At 38.6% G+C, this 19003-nt stretch overlaps 1 protein-coding gene across 3 annotated transcripts in view; it reads right to left on the bottom strand.

The window, feature by feature from the left end:
• The window catches only part of TRPC7 (transient receptor potential cation channel subfamily C member 7), a 148854-nt gene extending 134986 nt beyond the window's left edge, over positions 1 to 13868 (bottom strand). For 2 of the 3 annotated variants that reach the window (XM_005682965.2, XM_005682966.2), the window contains exons 1-2: positions 13650 to 13857; positions 4753 to 5530 (exon numbers count right to left, since the gene is read on the bottom strand). In XM_005682965.2, the coding sequence (XP_005683022.2) occupies positions 4753 to 5530; positions 13650 to 13651 (780 nt within the window). In that variant the 5' untranslated portion in view covers positions 13652 to 13857. Of the gene's footprint in view, positions 1 to 4752; positions 5531 to 13649 lie in introns of all 3 variants that reach the window. The other variant, XM_005682964.2, reaches the window with a different exon arrangement.

Genomic DNA, 19003 nt, shown 5'->3' with positions numbered 1-19003 from the left:
ACCGGAAGCTGAGGGCAGTGGGTGTGTTCACCTTTCAGTGCTGCCCCAGACCCAGAGTAGGCCTTTACGCCAGCTCCCTGGCTCCAGACTCCAGGGTCCAAATGTGTTCCACAATATCAAGTCACTCGTTCCCTCGCCCTTCCCTCTTCCATTTCGATAAGTTTGCAAGCAGATTGCAAACTGTCATCTCAACATCTTTACCTTCCACAATGGGATCTCACTAGAGATCGTAGCAGGTGGCAAATTGGTCCGATTTATCATTATTTGAATTTTTAATTTGTGGTATTTTAGGCCCGAAGAGGTTTTTTTTTTTATGGGTCTTAAAATGGCAACACAAACATTGATACATAATTCATTATCTATTTCTCATAATACATGTCGTTAACAACCCATTGACAGAAAAATCCTCAACACTTTAAGCAAGATGAAGTTACAGCGTTAGCTTTCTTGTCCTCCTGCTCTTCTCCTCTGGGGTCTCTGAGAATAAACTGCTCGTCACTGAAGCACAGTTTACAGCCTTGAAAAGCCTTCTAAGCTGGAGCTTGTTTTTACTCAGGATGACCAAATCTTAAATATCTAGGGTGAAGTGTTTGTTGGGCTTCCACAGTTTCTTGACTTGTGAACATTGAGTACTTTTCCAATTTAAGCAAAAGGTGAGAAAACAAGAGGAATATCTCTGGTCCCCATTCTGCTTTCTCTTTCCTTCCAAAGCCCTAAACATCCCTCTGTAGTATTGCCTAGGATGTTGGTCTATAAAATTTGTAGCACTTTATAGCACTTTGCCTGTAGCACTTTGCTTCCTCACCCCCTTCCTATCCCCACTAGATGTTGCTGTCGGCATGACTCTTAAGTTGGAAGAAAGGGGAACATCTATAATCCTTTTGAAACAACATCTCTATGTATAAACAACTCATATAGACAGAATGCCCAGGAATTTGACCGAAAAGACACCAGCATAATATAGGAGACCCTGAGCATTTTTATCAGGATGATAAACCAAGCAGGAGAAAACCAACAAGGCTAAGTCAAGAGCAGTGTAAAGACCTTATTGTGTTCTTGGTGACAGAAGCTGTAACTCAGCTGAGATAGGCAAATCTCTTATTAACTCCATGCTAATCCAGGTACCTTTACACAGAGGCCATTCCATCAGGATGAAATACCTCTGAAAAGCCCATCCGATAGATTTCCCCTTCTTTTCTCTCCTACCATGTAGATAAATCAGTGAACCAAAATGTCATTTGTGGGTTGTGCCTCCTAAATGCTGCATGTTCTGTACTGTGTGGATAAGACCAGGAAAACACTCTGCCCTCCAGGAGTTTAGTGGTCACTGACACCAGATGGTGCAGCCTAGGATTGGTCTTCACTGATTTAATGTGTTAAGTTTTATCCTTTCAGCCACCCTGTAGCCTTTAGAGCATCCCCAATTCTCCAGGTCTATCAGATACCTCTGTGAAATCTATAGGTGTTAGAAGAGTTCAAATCATTAATAAAAGTAATCACTTGCTTCATCAGTGAAATGATTATCTTTCTAGGGTTTCCTTTATCCCAATATTTATGGAGTGCTTTACTAGATTACTAGGCACCATTCATGGCGCTAGGAAAGCCTTACTGGCCATGCCAAGTTTTGATATCTTTCTAGACCCCAAAAGATTAGAAAGACATAAGAAAATATGTGCATCATTCCTACACTAAAAATAATGGCTTGCAGGAAGACATCTGACTCCAGCCAGAATTTACTGGAGACCTCGACATTGGCTATACTACTTGCTAATGACTAAACTTTCTGGTGATAAATTAAAAAGACGCTAGAAACAATAGCTTGGGCAACCAGATCCAGGTTTTCATGCATGCTATTTTCTAGTCAGGAAGAGTCCCTCCCAGAATGAGTGTTTTAGAGGATCTGGAGGATGGCTTATGCTATCTCCAGTGAGAACCCGAGAGCTTTTTCACACCGTGGATGGCTCTGGGTCATCTCCATGACACATGGCGTCAGTCATCAGTGTGTGGTCCTGCTTAAGTGCAAGAGACTCTTGAAGAGTACATTTTAGAACACATCAGTTGCTCTTTTTTCTCTTTTTGTGACTTGACTCCCCTCTTACTAATAAGCTGCTCTCTTCTCTGAGAGGATTCATGATGACAAGAATGCACATACAAGGATAGTTGAATAAGTAATAAAGTTCTAAAGGAACGCTTATGTTAATTTATAAGGCACCGTTTGTTGACAATCTGAAAGACATTATTTCAAACGAAGGTAACTTGGGGGATGTTAATAGCCATCAAGTGTATTTATGATTGCTCTTATTCATTGCATTGTAGAAAAGGTTTGTTATCATGTTAGTCATTTTCTTAACTGTACATGATTTTCACAATTTACTTGTTAAATCAAAATATCATAGTAGATGTTTTCAACAAACTTCCAGTTTTAGATATTGAATATACTAAAATATGCTAGACTTTGGGTTTTAGTAAAGAAAACAAATGGTTCAGATGTACTTTCAAGTGTTAGTCTAGCATCATTTTATTTAGTAAATCTGGCACGCTCCCAGATTCCAGATAAGCAGAGAATTGTGGCATTATCCATATAATCTGATCCAAAAAATTAAATTTTTTTTTCTTGGGCAGAAAAATCTAAGTTAATTGTCTTAGCCATTTCTTTTAAATGCTTGTGTGAATTTAGTCTGAAGCCTAGGGAACAAGCAAAATTCCACTAAGCTTCCTTGGGACATCACTGACTTTATTGCTGTTAGATGGTTTATTGTATAGGAATAAGGATCTGAGAGGCAATAACTGCATTCCTTGGGAGTTTCTTTGGTTAATTTCCACATCTACATATGCCAGGTCTCTCTTGAGGCTATGTATGTTACAGGATTTATGGAAGTGGCTCCAGTTCAGTAGATGGATCCAAGATAAGGGGACAGATGGAGTAAAATTAGTTTAATTACAGGATTTTTCATCTATTCACAGTTTGCAGTGCCCCGCAGCTTCCTGTAGGGCTGGTGCTTCTGTGCCTGACTGTGAGTGATCCCGTTCCTACAGAGAGGCCTCATTGGCCTCATGCATGCACAGCTAAATTGTCCTTCTCTTCAGTCTCACTGTCTCATACCCCAAATCCTGTAACTCATGTTACCTACCAGTCAAGTAAATTTCCAAAACCCTAGCTTCCATTTCATTCTCCTAATCACAGACTTTCAGTGGCTCACCATTTCTAAGAGGATAATATCCAAACTGCTCAGCTTGACACACAGAGCCCTCTGAGATATGCCCACTCATCTCTTCAGCCTTCCTCCTGTGTGCCCCTAGAGGAAGTCTTTATTGTAGTCACATGGAGCTTCTCATCAGTCCCCTGCCTGCTATGGACCACTTTCCTCCTCTGAATGCCTGTATCTCTCTTACCACTGATTCAGTTCTTCCTGCTCATTAAAGCCCAGCTCAGTTCTGTTTCTTCTGAGATCTCTCTGGACAACATGGTCCATGGGGCCTCCTTTGCTGTCCATTGGTGCCCATTCTTGGCCACTAATTGTGTCCCAGGCAGGGGCAACTCTTGCACTGACATCCTGTTTGGACAATGAACTTTTTTCCTGCCAGTGACATCTTGTGCCAGCTTCATTGTCCGCCCCGCATGTGACACTTTTTTGCTTGCTCCATGGCATCATAGGCTCTGATTGAATGATAGGATGAGAAATTATGAGCCCAGTTGTAGTTTCTTCTCTTTCAGTCACACCTCTGCATTGGAAGGTATCTTTCAGATAGAAACAAGTGAAACTCTGAGAAACAACATATGAACAAGGGCTTTGACTCATAACCTCCTGGAATGGCTAAGAACTGGCTCTGGGGTCTGAGTACCTAGGTTAGAACAATGGTTTTACCATTTATCTGCTTTATGATATGTCTCTACCTCTGTGCCCTCATATAAAATGGGCACAATAATGGTACCCATACCAATGGTCGTTGAGGGGGTTAAACATCATATAGGTAAGGAAGTTAGTGCTTGGCACATAGTACGTGTCCACTAAATATTCACTCTTAATTTATTAGTAAACTGTTAAAAGAATTAGGTCCCAGTTTTCTCTTTCAGGAGGAGTATCCATTGACAGTAAAAGTGCAGGACCACTATTGAATAATGAACTTTGGAGATGGGTCTCCATCCCTTGGGCTGACCTGATAGTTCTGAGTGTTCTCAGGGGGCTTGCCAAGGGCCCACCTACTGAGATGACAAGTCCAACCCTACAGAGAGAGTTTCATTTTTATTTTGGTGTACTGCCTCCTCAGCCCTTTGACATAACTGTAAGCCTTTTTCAATTCAGCAAGCTATTGCTATTGACTCTAGGATCAACACAGTCCAGGATGGGTGAGAGATATGAACAAGACAAACGAGAACTGACACACGTAAACTTGGCCAGACAATTAAGGAGTCCAAGACCTGGACTAGGAAACAGCGAGAAGTATCGTAGACATTCCCCTTCTGAGCTGCCTGGGACAGAGCTGGGCATTTACACCAGAACCGCAGTGTGACCCTCCCTGTGCCCTGCGTGTCTCTGAACTGTATGCCTTTGTCAGTATGTCACCTAATGGGGCTGCTTTTCCATCAGGCCTGTATCTGCCACAGGCTGAGGAACTTCCCTTCCTCCCCAGGAGCCTGAACGGGAGAGACCCTGAGTTAGTAAGATCGGAAGACAGCCCACGTGGCTCCTGGACACACCCAGAAGAGCCCACTGGGCCATCTGCCGGCAGGGTGGGAAGTGGGAGAGTTACCTTGAATTCAGTCTCAATGTTGGCTAGTCTGGCTAGCTCGTTGCTGAGCTCCAGAGCCGTGAGGACTGGGTCTTCGCTGGACAGGGACAAGTACGCAGCGCTTGCCAGTCCCTTGTAGGCGTTCATGCGAGAGCGCGAGTGACTGAAGGAGTCCTTCTGCTGCTTCTCGGTGCACTCGTTGCACTTGCAGAAGTAGTCGTGGGGCCGCTCGATGCGGGCGCCCTTGAGCAGGAGGATGTGCACGATCTCGTACTCCTGGCAGTGGGCAGCCAGGATGATGGGTGTGATGTCGTGCGAAAAGCGTGTGCCGTCCTCGTCGTAAGCGTAGAAGTCGTCGTCGCGCAGCTCCTGCTCCAGCGGGCTGAGCGCCAGGCGCTGGCCCTGCGCGAAGGCCGGGTGGCTGAGGATGGCCTCCACGATGCGCACGTAGCCCTTGCTGATGGCCAGCAGCAGCGCGTCTCCCACCCGCGCCAGGTTCTCCTTCTTGAGCAGCAGCTCCGTGACCTCCAGGTGCTCGTTGCCCACGGCCAGCTGCAGCGCGTTCTGCCCCATGTAGTCCACGCAGTTGAAGTTGAGGGTCTTGGACTCCTCCAGCATTTTCCTGACCACCGGGATGTTGCCATACTCGGCCGAGTCCAGGAAGCGCTCCTCCTCCGGCGTCAGGCTCGTGCCCTTCTCGTTAAACATGTAGGCAGGACCCCGGATGGCCTGGCGGCGGCCCTTTTCCCTCAGTGTCGTGTGCCGGCGCTGCATGTTTTTGAAGGTGCTGCTCCCCAGCCTGTGGGGTGACAAGGCAGAGACGCTAGTTACTCTCCTAGGATCCTACGGTTCCCAGGGAGCAGAGCAAACAGACACCCTTGAGATGAAAAAGAAAGTCATAATTGGGATATTTTGAGAAGTTATGAAATCTGATTAGAAAGTATTGTCCTGGCACTGAGATTAAGACAGATTGACAACCTGAACTGTTCTTATACTAATGGAAGAGTATTGGTTTAGTTACCCAGAAGTGTATCCTCCTTCAGCGGAGAAGTGTCTAAAGAGCTGAAATGTGGGTTCAGGGCAAACTAAGGGTGGAGGTGGAGAGGGTGGGGTCAATGATGTGGCTGAAACAGGCTAACAACTGTTTTATTTCTATTTGTGCAAAGTTGAGAATGCCACTTAACTTCTCTGTGCTTTCCTGCAGTGCTTTTCTGTGCTTCTACCAATATAACATGGAGAACTTTTGGTGTGCCAGAAAGTCGACAGGAGGATTAAGTGAGGTAGCATGCTTGTAGAAAGTACTCAGTCCATGTTGGTCCCCTTCCACCTATTGGTGTGCCCACTTTCTCAGGGCTTCTGCCATAGAAATGGCCGCCACGGATACTAAGGCCTTTGCTTCAGGCGTGTTACCCCAGTTGAGCTCCTGCGCTATGACAAAACTGCAGCAACGCACAGGCATGGCCACACTTCTGTTTCAGTCCTCTACTATATTGGGATGTGCTTTCTTCTCATCCCCATGAAGCCTGAGCACCTATGAAAGGTCATGGTGTTGCATGGAGCGGGCCTAGACTCATTGCTGCTTACTGATGGCCACTGATGTAGCCTGCCTGAGGAAATTCAGCTACAGTTTCTGGATTTTTATATGGGTGGAGAAGCAGCTTAGTTTATATGCTGGGTTTATTTCTAACGTGTTGTTCTTTCCCATTGTGGCATAGTGTGGACGTTAATACAACACTATTAGTAATAGTCAACATTTATTAAGCTCTTCTGATATGCTAGGAACTGTACTAAGCGGTTTATATACTTCACATATACTGCCTGTGGAATTTTTGTGTAAACCGTATGATGTAGATACTATTATTATCCTTATCTTGGATGACAATCTTGAGACAAGTGAGGCTGAGAGATAGGCTTTCAAGTTAGAAGATCAAGAATAGGCATCCCGGCTCCACCTTTTGCCAGCCTTGTGATTCTGGACAAGTTACCTACTCTTTAGTTTGTCAGGGTTTTAAAATGGCAGAGTGGAGAAAATAATAGCTGGATATTTCATCTCTAGTTCACCTTGGCTGCTTGAGCAGGTCCCCAATTCAAGATGCTTCAACTGTAAAACAGAGAGTCTAGACCAGGTATTCCCTAATTCTCTACAAACTTGAACCTCTCAAACTATTTATTTTCCAGTTGGCCCTACCCATATTTTTTCATCTTCTCCCACTGATATTATTCAAATAATATTAGCATGGTGTGCATTTCAATAAAGTTTCTGTTCTAGAAAGTACATACTTGGGGATTGGTTTTAAACTATTTCCCATGTTCCCAATTGTCTTTTTGTTATTGGTCGTGTCTCGATGCATTAAGAGTACTCAGTATTTCATTTAAGTCATCCGTAAAAGATAAAAATAATCACAGAGGATGGTTTTTAAGTTATACTTAGTGTTTTGAGATTTAAGAAAAATGTAGTGCCATTCAGTCTTGTGATTTTTAAAAATTTGGGCTCTATTTAGTTTTCTGCTAATTTTACCTTTTGACATGCTCTAGTTTTAGCTCTTTTGGGGGCCCCAAATCTGGTGGTAAGCGAGACTTGAGGTCAGACTGTACTCTGATCATGCTTAGGCCTGAGTTACACTTCTTGGGAGAAGCTGCTAAACTATTCAGATAACTTCTTTATCTGCAAAAAAGTGAAAGGAATAATGATGGGCAGCTCCCTCAAAAGGCAACTGTGGATGATAAATCCTGATGGAGTGCTCCTTGCTTCTTTAGGAAGAACTTTCTGAACTGCCATCCACTCTTCTAAAGTGCACATTGATAAAAGATTTCTGGGGAAAAGGTTCTCAAAATTCAACTTTATGAGCTCCTTCTTAGCTCATTTCTCTCAACAGTGCCATCATCCCAGGGAGAAAGGGTGCTTGTTAATAACAATGCTAACCATATATTGGGAGTCCAAAAGAGATCTTCAGATGAGAGAGAAGGACCCACAAATTGGGCACAGACATTTATTATTATAAGTTTTCAGAAGGAAAGGCAATAACTGAGTTGAAAGCTAAGCAGTCACCTCAGTTGTGTCCCCAAAGGGCCTTATTTCAGATGATGTGAACTCAGTCTCAAGGTCTGTTATCTGGGGACACACACTCAGGTGGGAGTTAAGCCCACAAAAGACTAAACCTCTTTCTTGTGGAGTTTTTCAGCCTGTCCTCTGATGAGGCTTCTCCCCTCTCAGGAGCACCTCTCTGGACGTGCCATCACAACCTGAGAATGCACCCAAGAGCACGTGAGTAGTGTGTCAGAGATGTAACAGTAACTGTCTTGGAACCAGAGCTAGAGCTTGTTTCTACATCACTTTTATAGCTCATGTGGGAGAATAGGTCAGGCACCAAGGTCATGAGTACCAAGAATACACAACTGTTACACAGCAACAAGCCACAGAGAGAGTAATTCAAAGGAAATATAGTGATACTGAACCAGGTCAGAGCAGAGAAACATCTCACAAGGAACACAGAAGTGCACAATCTAAATTCAGAGTCCATGTGGATGCCTACAAACCTAAAGAATGTTAAAGCATCATTTGTTAATCCCCCTCATTAAACAAACAAACATAAAAAGCAAGGTATTAACATTTTCATTTTTAGTTGGAGAACCTGAGGTAGATGAAGCAAAAAGACTAAACCTTGGGCAAATGATTTCTACACAAGAGTAGTGCATTATATAAACCCTGATGTTTCTATAGTAATCATGTTTTATCAAAGAAAAAATAAGTGTGGCTAGAATTTATCAGAAGTTAAAATGTCCTCTTCATTTGACATGCATTTTTCTGAATGACCTTGAAAGCAGACACTCAGTTGTAGTAAGAAATAAACAAGCCTGTCTTTCCCATCCTTAAAGCCCTCAGCTTTGAGATACATTTGGATGCTCAAAGAATTGTCAGTTCTGCTCCTCTTCTTACAGAATCTGACATTGATGAAATGTTATGGCCCTTCAGATAATGTTTACAGACAGGCATATAGTGGGACAGACTACTCCATGAAATTGCTCTCAACATAAGGTTTTGATAGCAGACCCTGGAGCTCTCTGAATTGATTCTCATATTGATGGAGGCCTTTTAACCTCATTGGGAGTCCTTATTAGCTCCAACTTATAGTCTAATGATGCTTTTAAAACATTTGTTTTATTTTTTCCAGCTTTATTAAGGTGTAATTGATAAAATTGTAAGGTATTTAAAGTATACATTGAGGTGATTTGGTATATATGTTTTGGTTAGAACATTTACATTCTATTCTCAGTAAATTTTGATTATATAATACAGTGTCATCAACTATAGTTACCATGTGTTTAATATTAGATATTCAGACCTTTTTCATCTTGTAACTGAAACTTTGTAACCTTTTTGGGTGTGTGTGTGCCTGCGTGTTCAGTCATGTCCTACTATTTGTGACCCTTTGGATTGTAGCCCACAAGCATCCTCTGTCCATGGGATTTTTCAGGCAAGAATACTGGAGTAGGTTGCTATTTTCTTCTCCAGAGGATATTCCTGACCTAGGGACTGAACCTGTATCTCCTGTGGCTCCTGTATAGGTGGATTCTTTACCCACTGAGCCATCAGGGAAGCCCTTTTACCGACCTCATTTCCCGCCCACCCCCATTTAAGCATTTATATACCTATGAAAATATTTAGCCATTGGATCCTTGCCATTTAATTGTGACCTTATAGATAATCAGGCTTTAGCCATATTTTTCACATGGGTTGGAAAGAATCCACAAAAGATGATATGTCAGAGAGATAAAGTCATTTGATCCATAATAGCTGGTGGCCAAAGCTCACACTCATGAATCAGATGTGTTGCTCTGCTGGACTTAGAATCTTGTCAACTGAGCAAAATGATTCTCTTTAAAATGCAGTTAGCATTTGATTGCCCTTTCTTTAATATTTTTCTTAAAAATGAACTTTGAATGCAAATGCCTTTTTATTTGCATATATTATTGAGATAACAAGTGATCAAATTCGTCAAACACCTCAATTAAGATACTGTGTATCTTTTTCATTTTCCATAAATGCATACATTGACATTTGATGTCATTGAGAAGGAGGATTTCAGTGGAAACAAAACCATGTTTGAAAGGAGGACTGATTATTAAACTCCCTCTTGATCCCTTGGTTGCTATTTTTATCAAGCTGCTCTTACAAATGCCTCAGCCAATCTGAAGGAAGCCAGATGTCAGTGATCCTTAAAAAGTATGAATTCCACACCCTAAGTCCCTCTGCAAAAGAGCGTGACCACAAAGCCTTTTGAAGACAAGGACTGTGGTTAATTACTGATGAAGCAAAGGCCATACTTAATCAAAATGTCTTTTTAGAGATTTTTGTAAAATTGCTACATGTATTATAGGTCTTTATAGAAATTATCCAAGCCTGAAAACAATTCAGTCTGTAACATTCCACAACTAAACGTAGCACCAGACAATATCCTGGAGTCAGGTCGTTCATCCAGGGAAACCTGGCTCTGGTCTGTGCATCCTCTCAAGGGTACATGTTGTGAGTTTTAGTTCAAAGCAACAGTGATGAAATAGCCAAGTGATTTCAAGTTTTCTTCTAAACCTCAGTTCTCTTACCAATAGAAAAGAAGTATTAAAATCTACCTTCTTTGGGCCTCAAGATGAAAGCCATGATGTAATGAAAAATGTGATTCAGATGCCCTGGATACTATAAAGCCTTATACAAATGTCCATCAAAATAATGATGAGCATTTTATATATCAGTACGCTTAAGTAAATGATTATATATTGGCTTACATTTTACTCTGCACTAATATGTAAAGTTTAACTATTTTTCTAAATGACTATAAAAGAGCTTGACTTAACATATATTATACATTTGCTGTGTGCCAGACACCGTGCTAACTGCTTTATATGAACTTTTAAATTTGCACCAATCATATGATAAGGTTGGCTATTTTCCTTAATGACTAATTGTAATGATTAACACCTATTATACATTAGCCACATTGCAGGCACCATGCTGAGAACTTTACATGCATTATCACTTCAAACCCTCATAAACTATATGATATACTTGCTATTGTCATTCCCATTTAACAGATGATAAAGTGAAGCTCAGGTAAAATAACCACTTTTGCCTACACAACTTGTGAGGTGAGGCTACATAACTTGTGAGTGTAGGCTATTGTTAAGAGTCTAATCTATCTGATTTCACAGCATGTGCTTTTAGCTGGTATGTCACTGCCATCCGTCTTACTGCTGCTTTTTTTTTTTTTTTCCTGTTTCCTTAGACTGTAGAATTTTCCACTAGAGTGCAGGATCCATGACAGCAGGGGAATTACTTGTTTTTATGGTATATGTACCTGGCACTCAGTACCCCTCATGCTTAGTATATGATGCATGGTCAAATACCTTAATTCTTAAATACTTGAATTTGGGTTGGTTATTAAGGAAGGCCAATAAAACAGAGGTGTTAAGGTTTACTAGTATCCTCTTATAAATACAGGAGCTACATAATCCTTTAACTACTATTTCCCATTTGTAACTGACAACTTTTAAAATAAAGTATGAGTTCCAAAGGAAAACTAGTTTCCAGTTAGCTCCACTATGAATAATGACCAGAAGTTAAAAGGTGAGACTGCTAATATCAGAGGGTATATTAAGTCTTGTGGGTAACTGAGGCATTGCCACATCTTCAAAATACTCCTAAAACATTTAATTTATTTCCAAAGGCAAGCAATTTATTTCTAAGTATCATCATCTTTATTTTATTAAAGTTGAAGTGAGGTAGTATATGTAAATTACAGTGCTTAATAATAATTGCATAATATCAACTATTTTAGTTTAATACAATTATAATAATTGTGGATCCAAAGCATGCAAATTCCTACCTAAGCTAGTGAAAATAATCTGTGCAACACATATATTTTGAATAAAAAAGATATTCACTACTCCATGAATATATATTCATGAATGAATAAATAGTGAATTTTTTTTATTCACAGAAGAATGAATTCATATACCTTGCCAATCAGATCCTATAGGAAAAAAGCAAAGTATCCTTATGCTACTCAGTAGTATACAAAGTACAAAGTGAAAGTCGTTCAGTCGTGTCCAACTCTTTGCGACCTCATGGACTATACGGTCCATAGAATTCTCCAGGCCAGAATACTGGAGTAGGTAACCTTTCCTCCTCCAGGGTTTCTTCTCAACCCAGGGATCGAACCCAGGTCTCCCGCATTGCAGGCAGATTCTTTACCAGCTGAATTATCATTACAATACATTATATTGAGATATACTTTCTAAACACTTGAGCTAATGTGGGATTTTTTTTTTCTCCCATTGCATCTTGGGGTGAAAACATTATCCAGTGTTCTTGAATGTTAATAAATGATTTTATCAGCAATTTTCACCAAATAACATCATTTAGAAAAGCAGTTATTCTCAATATTTTCAAACTACCTTATATATTAGCCATGCTAACTAGTGCTTTGTGTATGCTTCTTTGATTTTTCTTTTTATTTCCTTATTGGTCTATTAAGAATTAGGGAGTTGTGAAACAGATATCTCATTGTGTATAGCACCAATAAGTTCTAATAGTTAACGTACTTTTTTTCTTCCAAAGATTTGTCTTGGAATAAAATAGATATGTGTATAACCTTTTGATTGTTTATTGACCTCTGTGATGAAAGAGTCTAAAATAAACATCTGGTACCACAAAAGTAAGAAGAAGCCCTTAAATCATGAAATGCAATGCTGAGAAAAGTAACATGCTGAATATTCATCTTGGGGTGGGCAGTGCTGATTGCTTTTCCTAAGCAAGAAATCCTCTCATCCAGGATACCACATGCATGTGCTATTAGTCTCAATGAGGCTTCACATAGTTTTGAATTTTTTCTGGGTTAATTACTGCCTAAAGGAGTTAGTTAGTTTATATGCCCCTAAGCTTAGGAGCAAGAGCATTTAGAAATAAATTTTTTTAAACTTCTAATCATGACATAGAACCTTGGTAAATTGTTAAATAATTGAATCAATGTCATTGTTTAAAAGATCATAGAGAGTTTGAATCATGTCCATAGTGAATATTCTGGATTTAATGTGAATTCATTCATAAATCTGATGTGTGCTTCAGAGATAGGACCCACCAGCAGGTGGCATTCTGAAGCAAAAATTCACTGAGTGCCACCAGCCAGGGTCAATCATTATTGCCTCTTTCAAATCTACCCTAAATCCATTAAGCCTTTAAATCACAACTGATGGCAGTAGCATCCTGGTTATGTCTACTCAATCATACTTAAGTGAATTTATTATGCGACTTCAGACTTAAAGAGGGAGATGCTGTGTTCCAGAGTTTCAAAGCTTGTGTCAAAGCTCTGCCAGATTACATCTCTTTTATTAAGAGCATATTCGTTATATTTAAATGGATGTCTAAGCACACATTTTCAACAAAATAAAGGAAAGAAAAATACTAATCTCCTTCTTCCCACCTGTAGTTCTTTAATAGTGGCAGCTTATTAGAATGTATCTTCTTTCTCCTCTTACCTCTGTATTTGTATTATGATAACTACAACCACCAAAAAATATCAAATTAAAAAACTGTCAGTAGTGAAGTAGGAGACAATGAGACAATACACATACTCTCTTCTGGGAATAAAACTGCACTCTAGCATAAAAGGACTGGGATATCAGGATGAGTTGCCTATTTCTAAAAGCCTTTGTAAACTTAGACTTTCAATGAAAAGTAAAAGAAAAAAAAAAAAACTCTACTAACCTAGCAAATAATAAAGACTGTAAATCCAGATTTACATCTAAAACCACAAGCAATGCACAAGAGGGAGAAGGCTAATAAATAAAAGTTTAATTCCATATTTCAGCGAGAAAACAGCCTCTACTGGGAAAATCATTATGAAAGAATCGTCATAGCTGCTTACATTGAGGGTGAAATACGCAGGCTTGTCCCTTCTCTAGATGACCGGAATCCGGTGTTGAGTCGCGGGAATCTGGCTCCCCATGGGTGGTAGCCGAATAGATGCCACTCTCCGTGGTGCTGAAGTATGAAGCTGGTCGAGTGAGTGAAGTTGTGAGGATATGAAAGCGCACTCCACTGTCCTTTGTGTTGCAATAGTGAAAACTCGCCTTCCGTGGTGGCAGCCCCGCTTTACTGTTCTTTTCCTAGTCTGGGGGAAATTTCCCACGGAACATGACGGAGAAGGATGTGTGTGTGAGACAGGCATGCGGTGTGGTGATGGGTTGTTACAGTCCCCACCCCCTCTCCCAGTAGCTTTGAAAGGGAGATAGCAACTCTGCCTTCCTATCACAGCTCCTTAGGATTTCTGCGTGCCCCCACTCAAGCTCCAGAGTGGTGCATAACACACACACACACACACACACACACACACACACACACACACACCCCTCTCAATTATATAAGGTAGCAGATTCTGGCTCCTAAAGCAGAATACTCATCTGTTAAATGAAAAATGAGGGATGAACTGGTTTTCTACCTGTTGTGTCTATGTGTGTTTACAGAGGGAAGGAGTTGAAAAGAAAACTAATACTAGAGGAACCTCAAGAATAACAGAATTAGTTTACTTTAATAAGCTTTAAGGTCACACTCCACTTTGTCTTCTGTGAGCAATGCATTTTCTAACTTTAACCTTTTGTTTCATGACCTTTTAGCATTGTCTAGCCTCAGAAAGAGGTCAGTGATGTAGATCAAGTCTGATGCTAGTAAAAATGCTTGAAAAGGGTTAGGTTTAATTTGTAGCTTTCCACTTTTTGAAGGGAAATTCCTAATGTAAAACCCATTTCCCCACAGTCCCCACTATCACCAGTTGCTGTGTTAACAAATCATCTATGATTCTTAAACACTAAGGTATTTTGATGGCCTCATTGGAGAGAAACCTCCTTAATTGAAATATTACCTGTGTAAGAGAAATACCAGGATTAGTCCCAGGATCTACCTGGGTCACTGAACAATAAATCAGAGTACTTATTCTTTGAAACCGACGCATGGTTGACAACTAACAGTCTAAATACTTAGGATTAAAGAGTTGGCTTTAATATATTTTGCACAATGTCATTCTAGGTTTATATGCAAATCGGTTACATTGGTTCATTAATGTGCTACTAGCGTTTTCTCTGCATATAACATGGTATGTGGGAAAAAACCCTGGAATTTTGATTCACTTACTAACTGTGTGACCTTCAGCATAATACTTAACCTCATTGAATCTCAGTCTTCTCATATGTAAATGGTGGGCGAAAGTGGGTAACAATTGCTTTTTTCCAAATGTGTGCATTTAAGAGATGTTTGAATGTTCTTCCTCCCTCCTTGTTCCAGAGAAGTTAAAGTAATGATCTAGTTAAAACTCTAAAAAGCTTGACAAGAAACTAATTTGATTCCTACAAGCCTCTTCACAAACTCTTCCTTGTTACTGATTGTGATTATGGTTTATTGAATGAAATGCTATTTTAAAAAGAAATTTCCTCAACATTAAGACTTAAAAATTTTATGGTCTTGAAGGACAAGGGAATTTTATCTTTAATTAAAATCAGCAACAAATACATTTAATTCATTTTGAATAAAGTGTTAATGAATTAAGAGCTATTTAGTATTACACTGAAGTATAAGAAAAAAATATGTGAAGCCAACAAAAGTATCTTACACAACCCCAGAGTTAGATTAGCTGTGACGTTGATCATATCTCTTTGATTGGGCTCCTCATCATCATGATTAGTGAAGCAATACAGAGTAAAATATTCTTAATTTTAGAATTTTTTTTGAAGACTACTAGTTTGTGGCTTTTAGTTGATAATGATAGAGATGAATTCTTATGATATTCTGTTTTTAATAAATAACCAAGAGAAATTCTGACATGAACCATGTTGTTTTCATTCATGATGAGCTCATAAAAGAACAAACCATGTTTTAAGAAATGTGCCAGTAACAGTGCAACAGCCATATATATGGAGGAAATGAGCTAGTTATTTTATAGATAAATAAATTGAAGATAGGTCAGAATCAGCTCTTCAAAAGTGATAGGATAAGATGATGTTTTATGAAGAATCCAGCCTTCAGTATCCACATTATTAGGGAGTTTTTATCACTTCTGGAGGGTATTATACACAACATTTGGTTCAATGGTTAAATACTTGTAATATGAACAAAAGTTATATACATATCAAAGTATTCCAGCATGTAAAATGCAGAAATAATTAGATTCTTACTATCCACAGCAAAAGTTCAGAAGATGATAGATTTCTGAACAAGATCTTGAACTTTGATTTTTCTTAGGCTCATAGTAGACTACATAGCACTTCTTGTCAAACTTGTGTTTCAATTCTAGCTATTCTATTTTCCAATGTGTCACTTAGTTTTATCACCTATAAAATGAAGTAATAACAGCCCCTCACTGAGTTACAATGAAAATAAAATGAGAGATCTCACATAAAGAGCTTATAGCATTGCTTGGCAGAGAGTCAGAGCTCAGCATATGTCAGCTTTCATTCTCTTAAAAAAATTTTTTTTAAGTTACAATTAACATACAATATTATAGTAGTTTCAGCTGTACAACATAGTGATTCAGTATTTTTATATAAAAGGTCACCACAGAAAGTCCAGTTACCATTCATCACCATACAAACCTGATACATTTTTCTAGACTATTTTCCCTGTGCTATACATTATATCCCTGTGGCTTACTTTACAGCTAGAAGTTTGTATCTCTCAATCCTCTTCACCCATTTCACCCATTCCTCTATCCCCATCCTCTCTGACAAGCAGCAGTTTGTATCTATGAGTCTGTTTCTGTTTTGTTTGTTTGTTTTGTTTTAAATTCCACATAAGGGAAATCATATGGTATTTGTCTTTCTTTCTGACTTATTTCACCTAATAACTTGTTGGTCTCATGTTGTTGCAAATGGTAAGTTTTCATTCTTTTTTTTATGGCTGAGTAAATATTCAACATATATATATAGACACACACACATATATCATCTTCATTTATTGATGACAGAATACTTTCATATTCTTGACTATTGTAAATAGTGTTACAGTGAACATAGGGGTACATATATATTTTGAAAGTAGTGTTTTTTCCTTTGGGTAAATTCTCAGAAATGGACTTGCTGAACCATATGGTAGTTCATTTTTAGTTATTTGTTTTTTTTTTTTTCTCAAGGAAACTCTCTACTGCTTTCCATAATGGCTGCACCAGTTTACATTGTGACCAACAGTGCATGACATCCTCACTAACACGTGATGTTTCTTGCCTTCTCATATTCTAGCAGGTATGAGGTGATTTTTATTTGCATTTCCCTGGTGACTAGTGATGTTGAGCATCTTTTCCATTTACTAGGGTGCCTTTTCATTTTGTTGGTGGTTTCTTTCACTCTGTAGAAGTTTTTTGGTTTGATGTACTTCTATCTGTTTATTTTTAGCTTTGCTGCCCTTGTCTGAGGAGACATATCCAAAAAATAATACTAAGATTGATGCCAAAGAGGTTATTGCCTGTGTTTTATTCTAGCAGTTTTATGATTTCAGGTCTTGTTTTTAAGCTATTAATCTGAGTTCACTTTTGTATGTGGTGTAAGAAAGTGGTAGTTTCATTAATTTGGAAATTACTGCTCAGTTTTCCAACACCATTTATTGAAAAGACTGTCTTTTCCCCATTGTATATTATTGCCTCTGTTGTAGACTAATTGACTATATGAGCGTGGGTTTATTTCTGGACTCTATTCTATTCCATTGGTCTTTTGTATCTGTTTTTGTGCTATGTTTTACTCTTTTGGTTAATGTGACTTTGTAGTATAATTTCAAGTCTAGGAGTGTAATACTTCTTTCCCAAGATTGCTGTGGCTATTTGGAATCTTTTGTGGTTCCATGCAAAGTTTGGGATTATTTGTTCTAGTTCTGTGAAAAACACCATTGCTATTTTGATAGAGATTGCATTGTTATCTGTAGCTTGCTTTGGGTAGTATGGGCATTTTAATGATACTGATTCTTCCAACGCATGAATATGATATATTTTTTCAATTTATTTGTGTTAGTTTCAATTTCCTTCCTCAGTGTCTTATAGTTTTCAGAGTAAAGGTCTTTCTCCTCCTTGGTTAACTTTATTCCTAGGAACTTTATTCTTTTTGATATAATTGTAAATGGGATTGTTTTCTTCATTTCTCTTTCTGATAGTTCATTATTAGTTTATAGAAATGCAACAAATTTCTATGTATTTAGTATCCTGCAACTTTACTGAATTTATTAGTTCTTATAGTATTTTCATGGAGTCTTTGGAGGTTTCTATATATAGTATTGTGTTATCTGCAAAGGACAGTTTTACTTCTTCCTTTCCAATTTGGATGACTTTTATCTCTTTTGTTTTGCCTAACTGCTGTGGCTAGGACTTCCAAAACTTTGTTAAATAGAAGTGGTAAAAGTGGGCATCCTTATTTTGTTTCTGAACTTAGGAGAAAATTTTTCAGCTTTTCACCATTGAATATGATGTTAGTTGTGAGTTTGCCATATATTGCCTTTATTATGTTGAGGTATTTCCCTCTACACCCACTTTGTTGGGTTTTTATCATACACAAATGTTGGATTTTGTCAAGTGCTTTTTCTGCATTTGTTGAGATGAGCATATGATTTTTATCCTTTGTTAATGTGGTATGTTATATAAGCCATCCTTAAAGCCCTAGAATGAATTCCACTTAGTTATAGTTTATAATTATTTTTATGTAGTTTTGAATTTGGTATGCTAATATTTTTGACAGTTGTTGCATTTATGTTCACCAGGTATATAGGCCTATAAGTTTCTTTTTTCTTCTGATGTTTTCATCTGGTTTTGTTATTGGGGTAATGTTGATCTCTTGAAATGAATTTGGAGGTCTTCCTCCTTCTCCAGTATTTTTGGGGGAATAACTTGAGAAGGAGAGGTAATAACTCTGGTATAAATGATTGGTATATTCACCTGTAGAGCTGTCTGGAGGGATTTGTGTGTGTGTGTGTGTGTTTTAATTACTGATTCAATTTTGTTGCGAGTAATTCATCTATTCAGAATTTCCATTTCTTCATGGAAAACTATGTATTTCTAGAAATTTATATGTTTCATCTAGGTTGTATAATTTGTTGGCATTGGCATATAATCATTCATGATGTTCTCATGTGGTATTTTTTTTTTTTGTATTTTTGTGGTATCAGTTGTAATTTCTCCTCTTTCATTTCTGATATAATTTATTTAGTCTCTCTCTTATTTTTTAAAAAAGAATTAATTAATTAAATAATTTGGCT

Source organism: Capra hircus, chromosome 7 (assembly GCF_001704415.2).
Source record: "Capra hircus breed San Clemente chromosome 7, ASM170441v1, whole genome shotgun sequence".
Taxonomy (NCBI): domain Eukaryota; kingdom Metazoa; phylum Chordata; class Mammalia; order Artiodactyla; family Bovidae; genus Capra; species Capra hircus.
The sequence above is the reverse complement of the archived record's forward strand: the minus strand, read 5'-3'. Positions and strand labels throughout refer to the sequence as shown.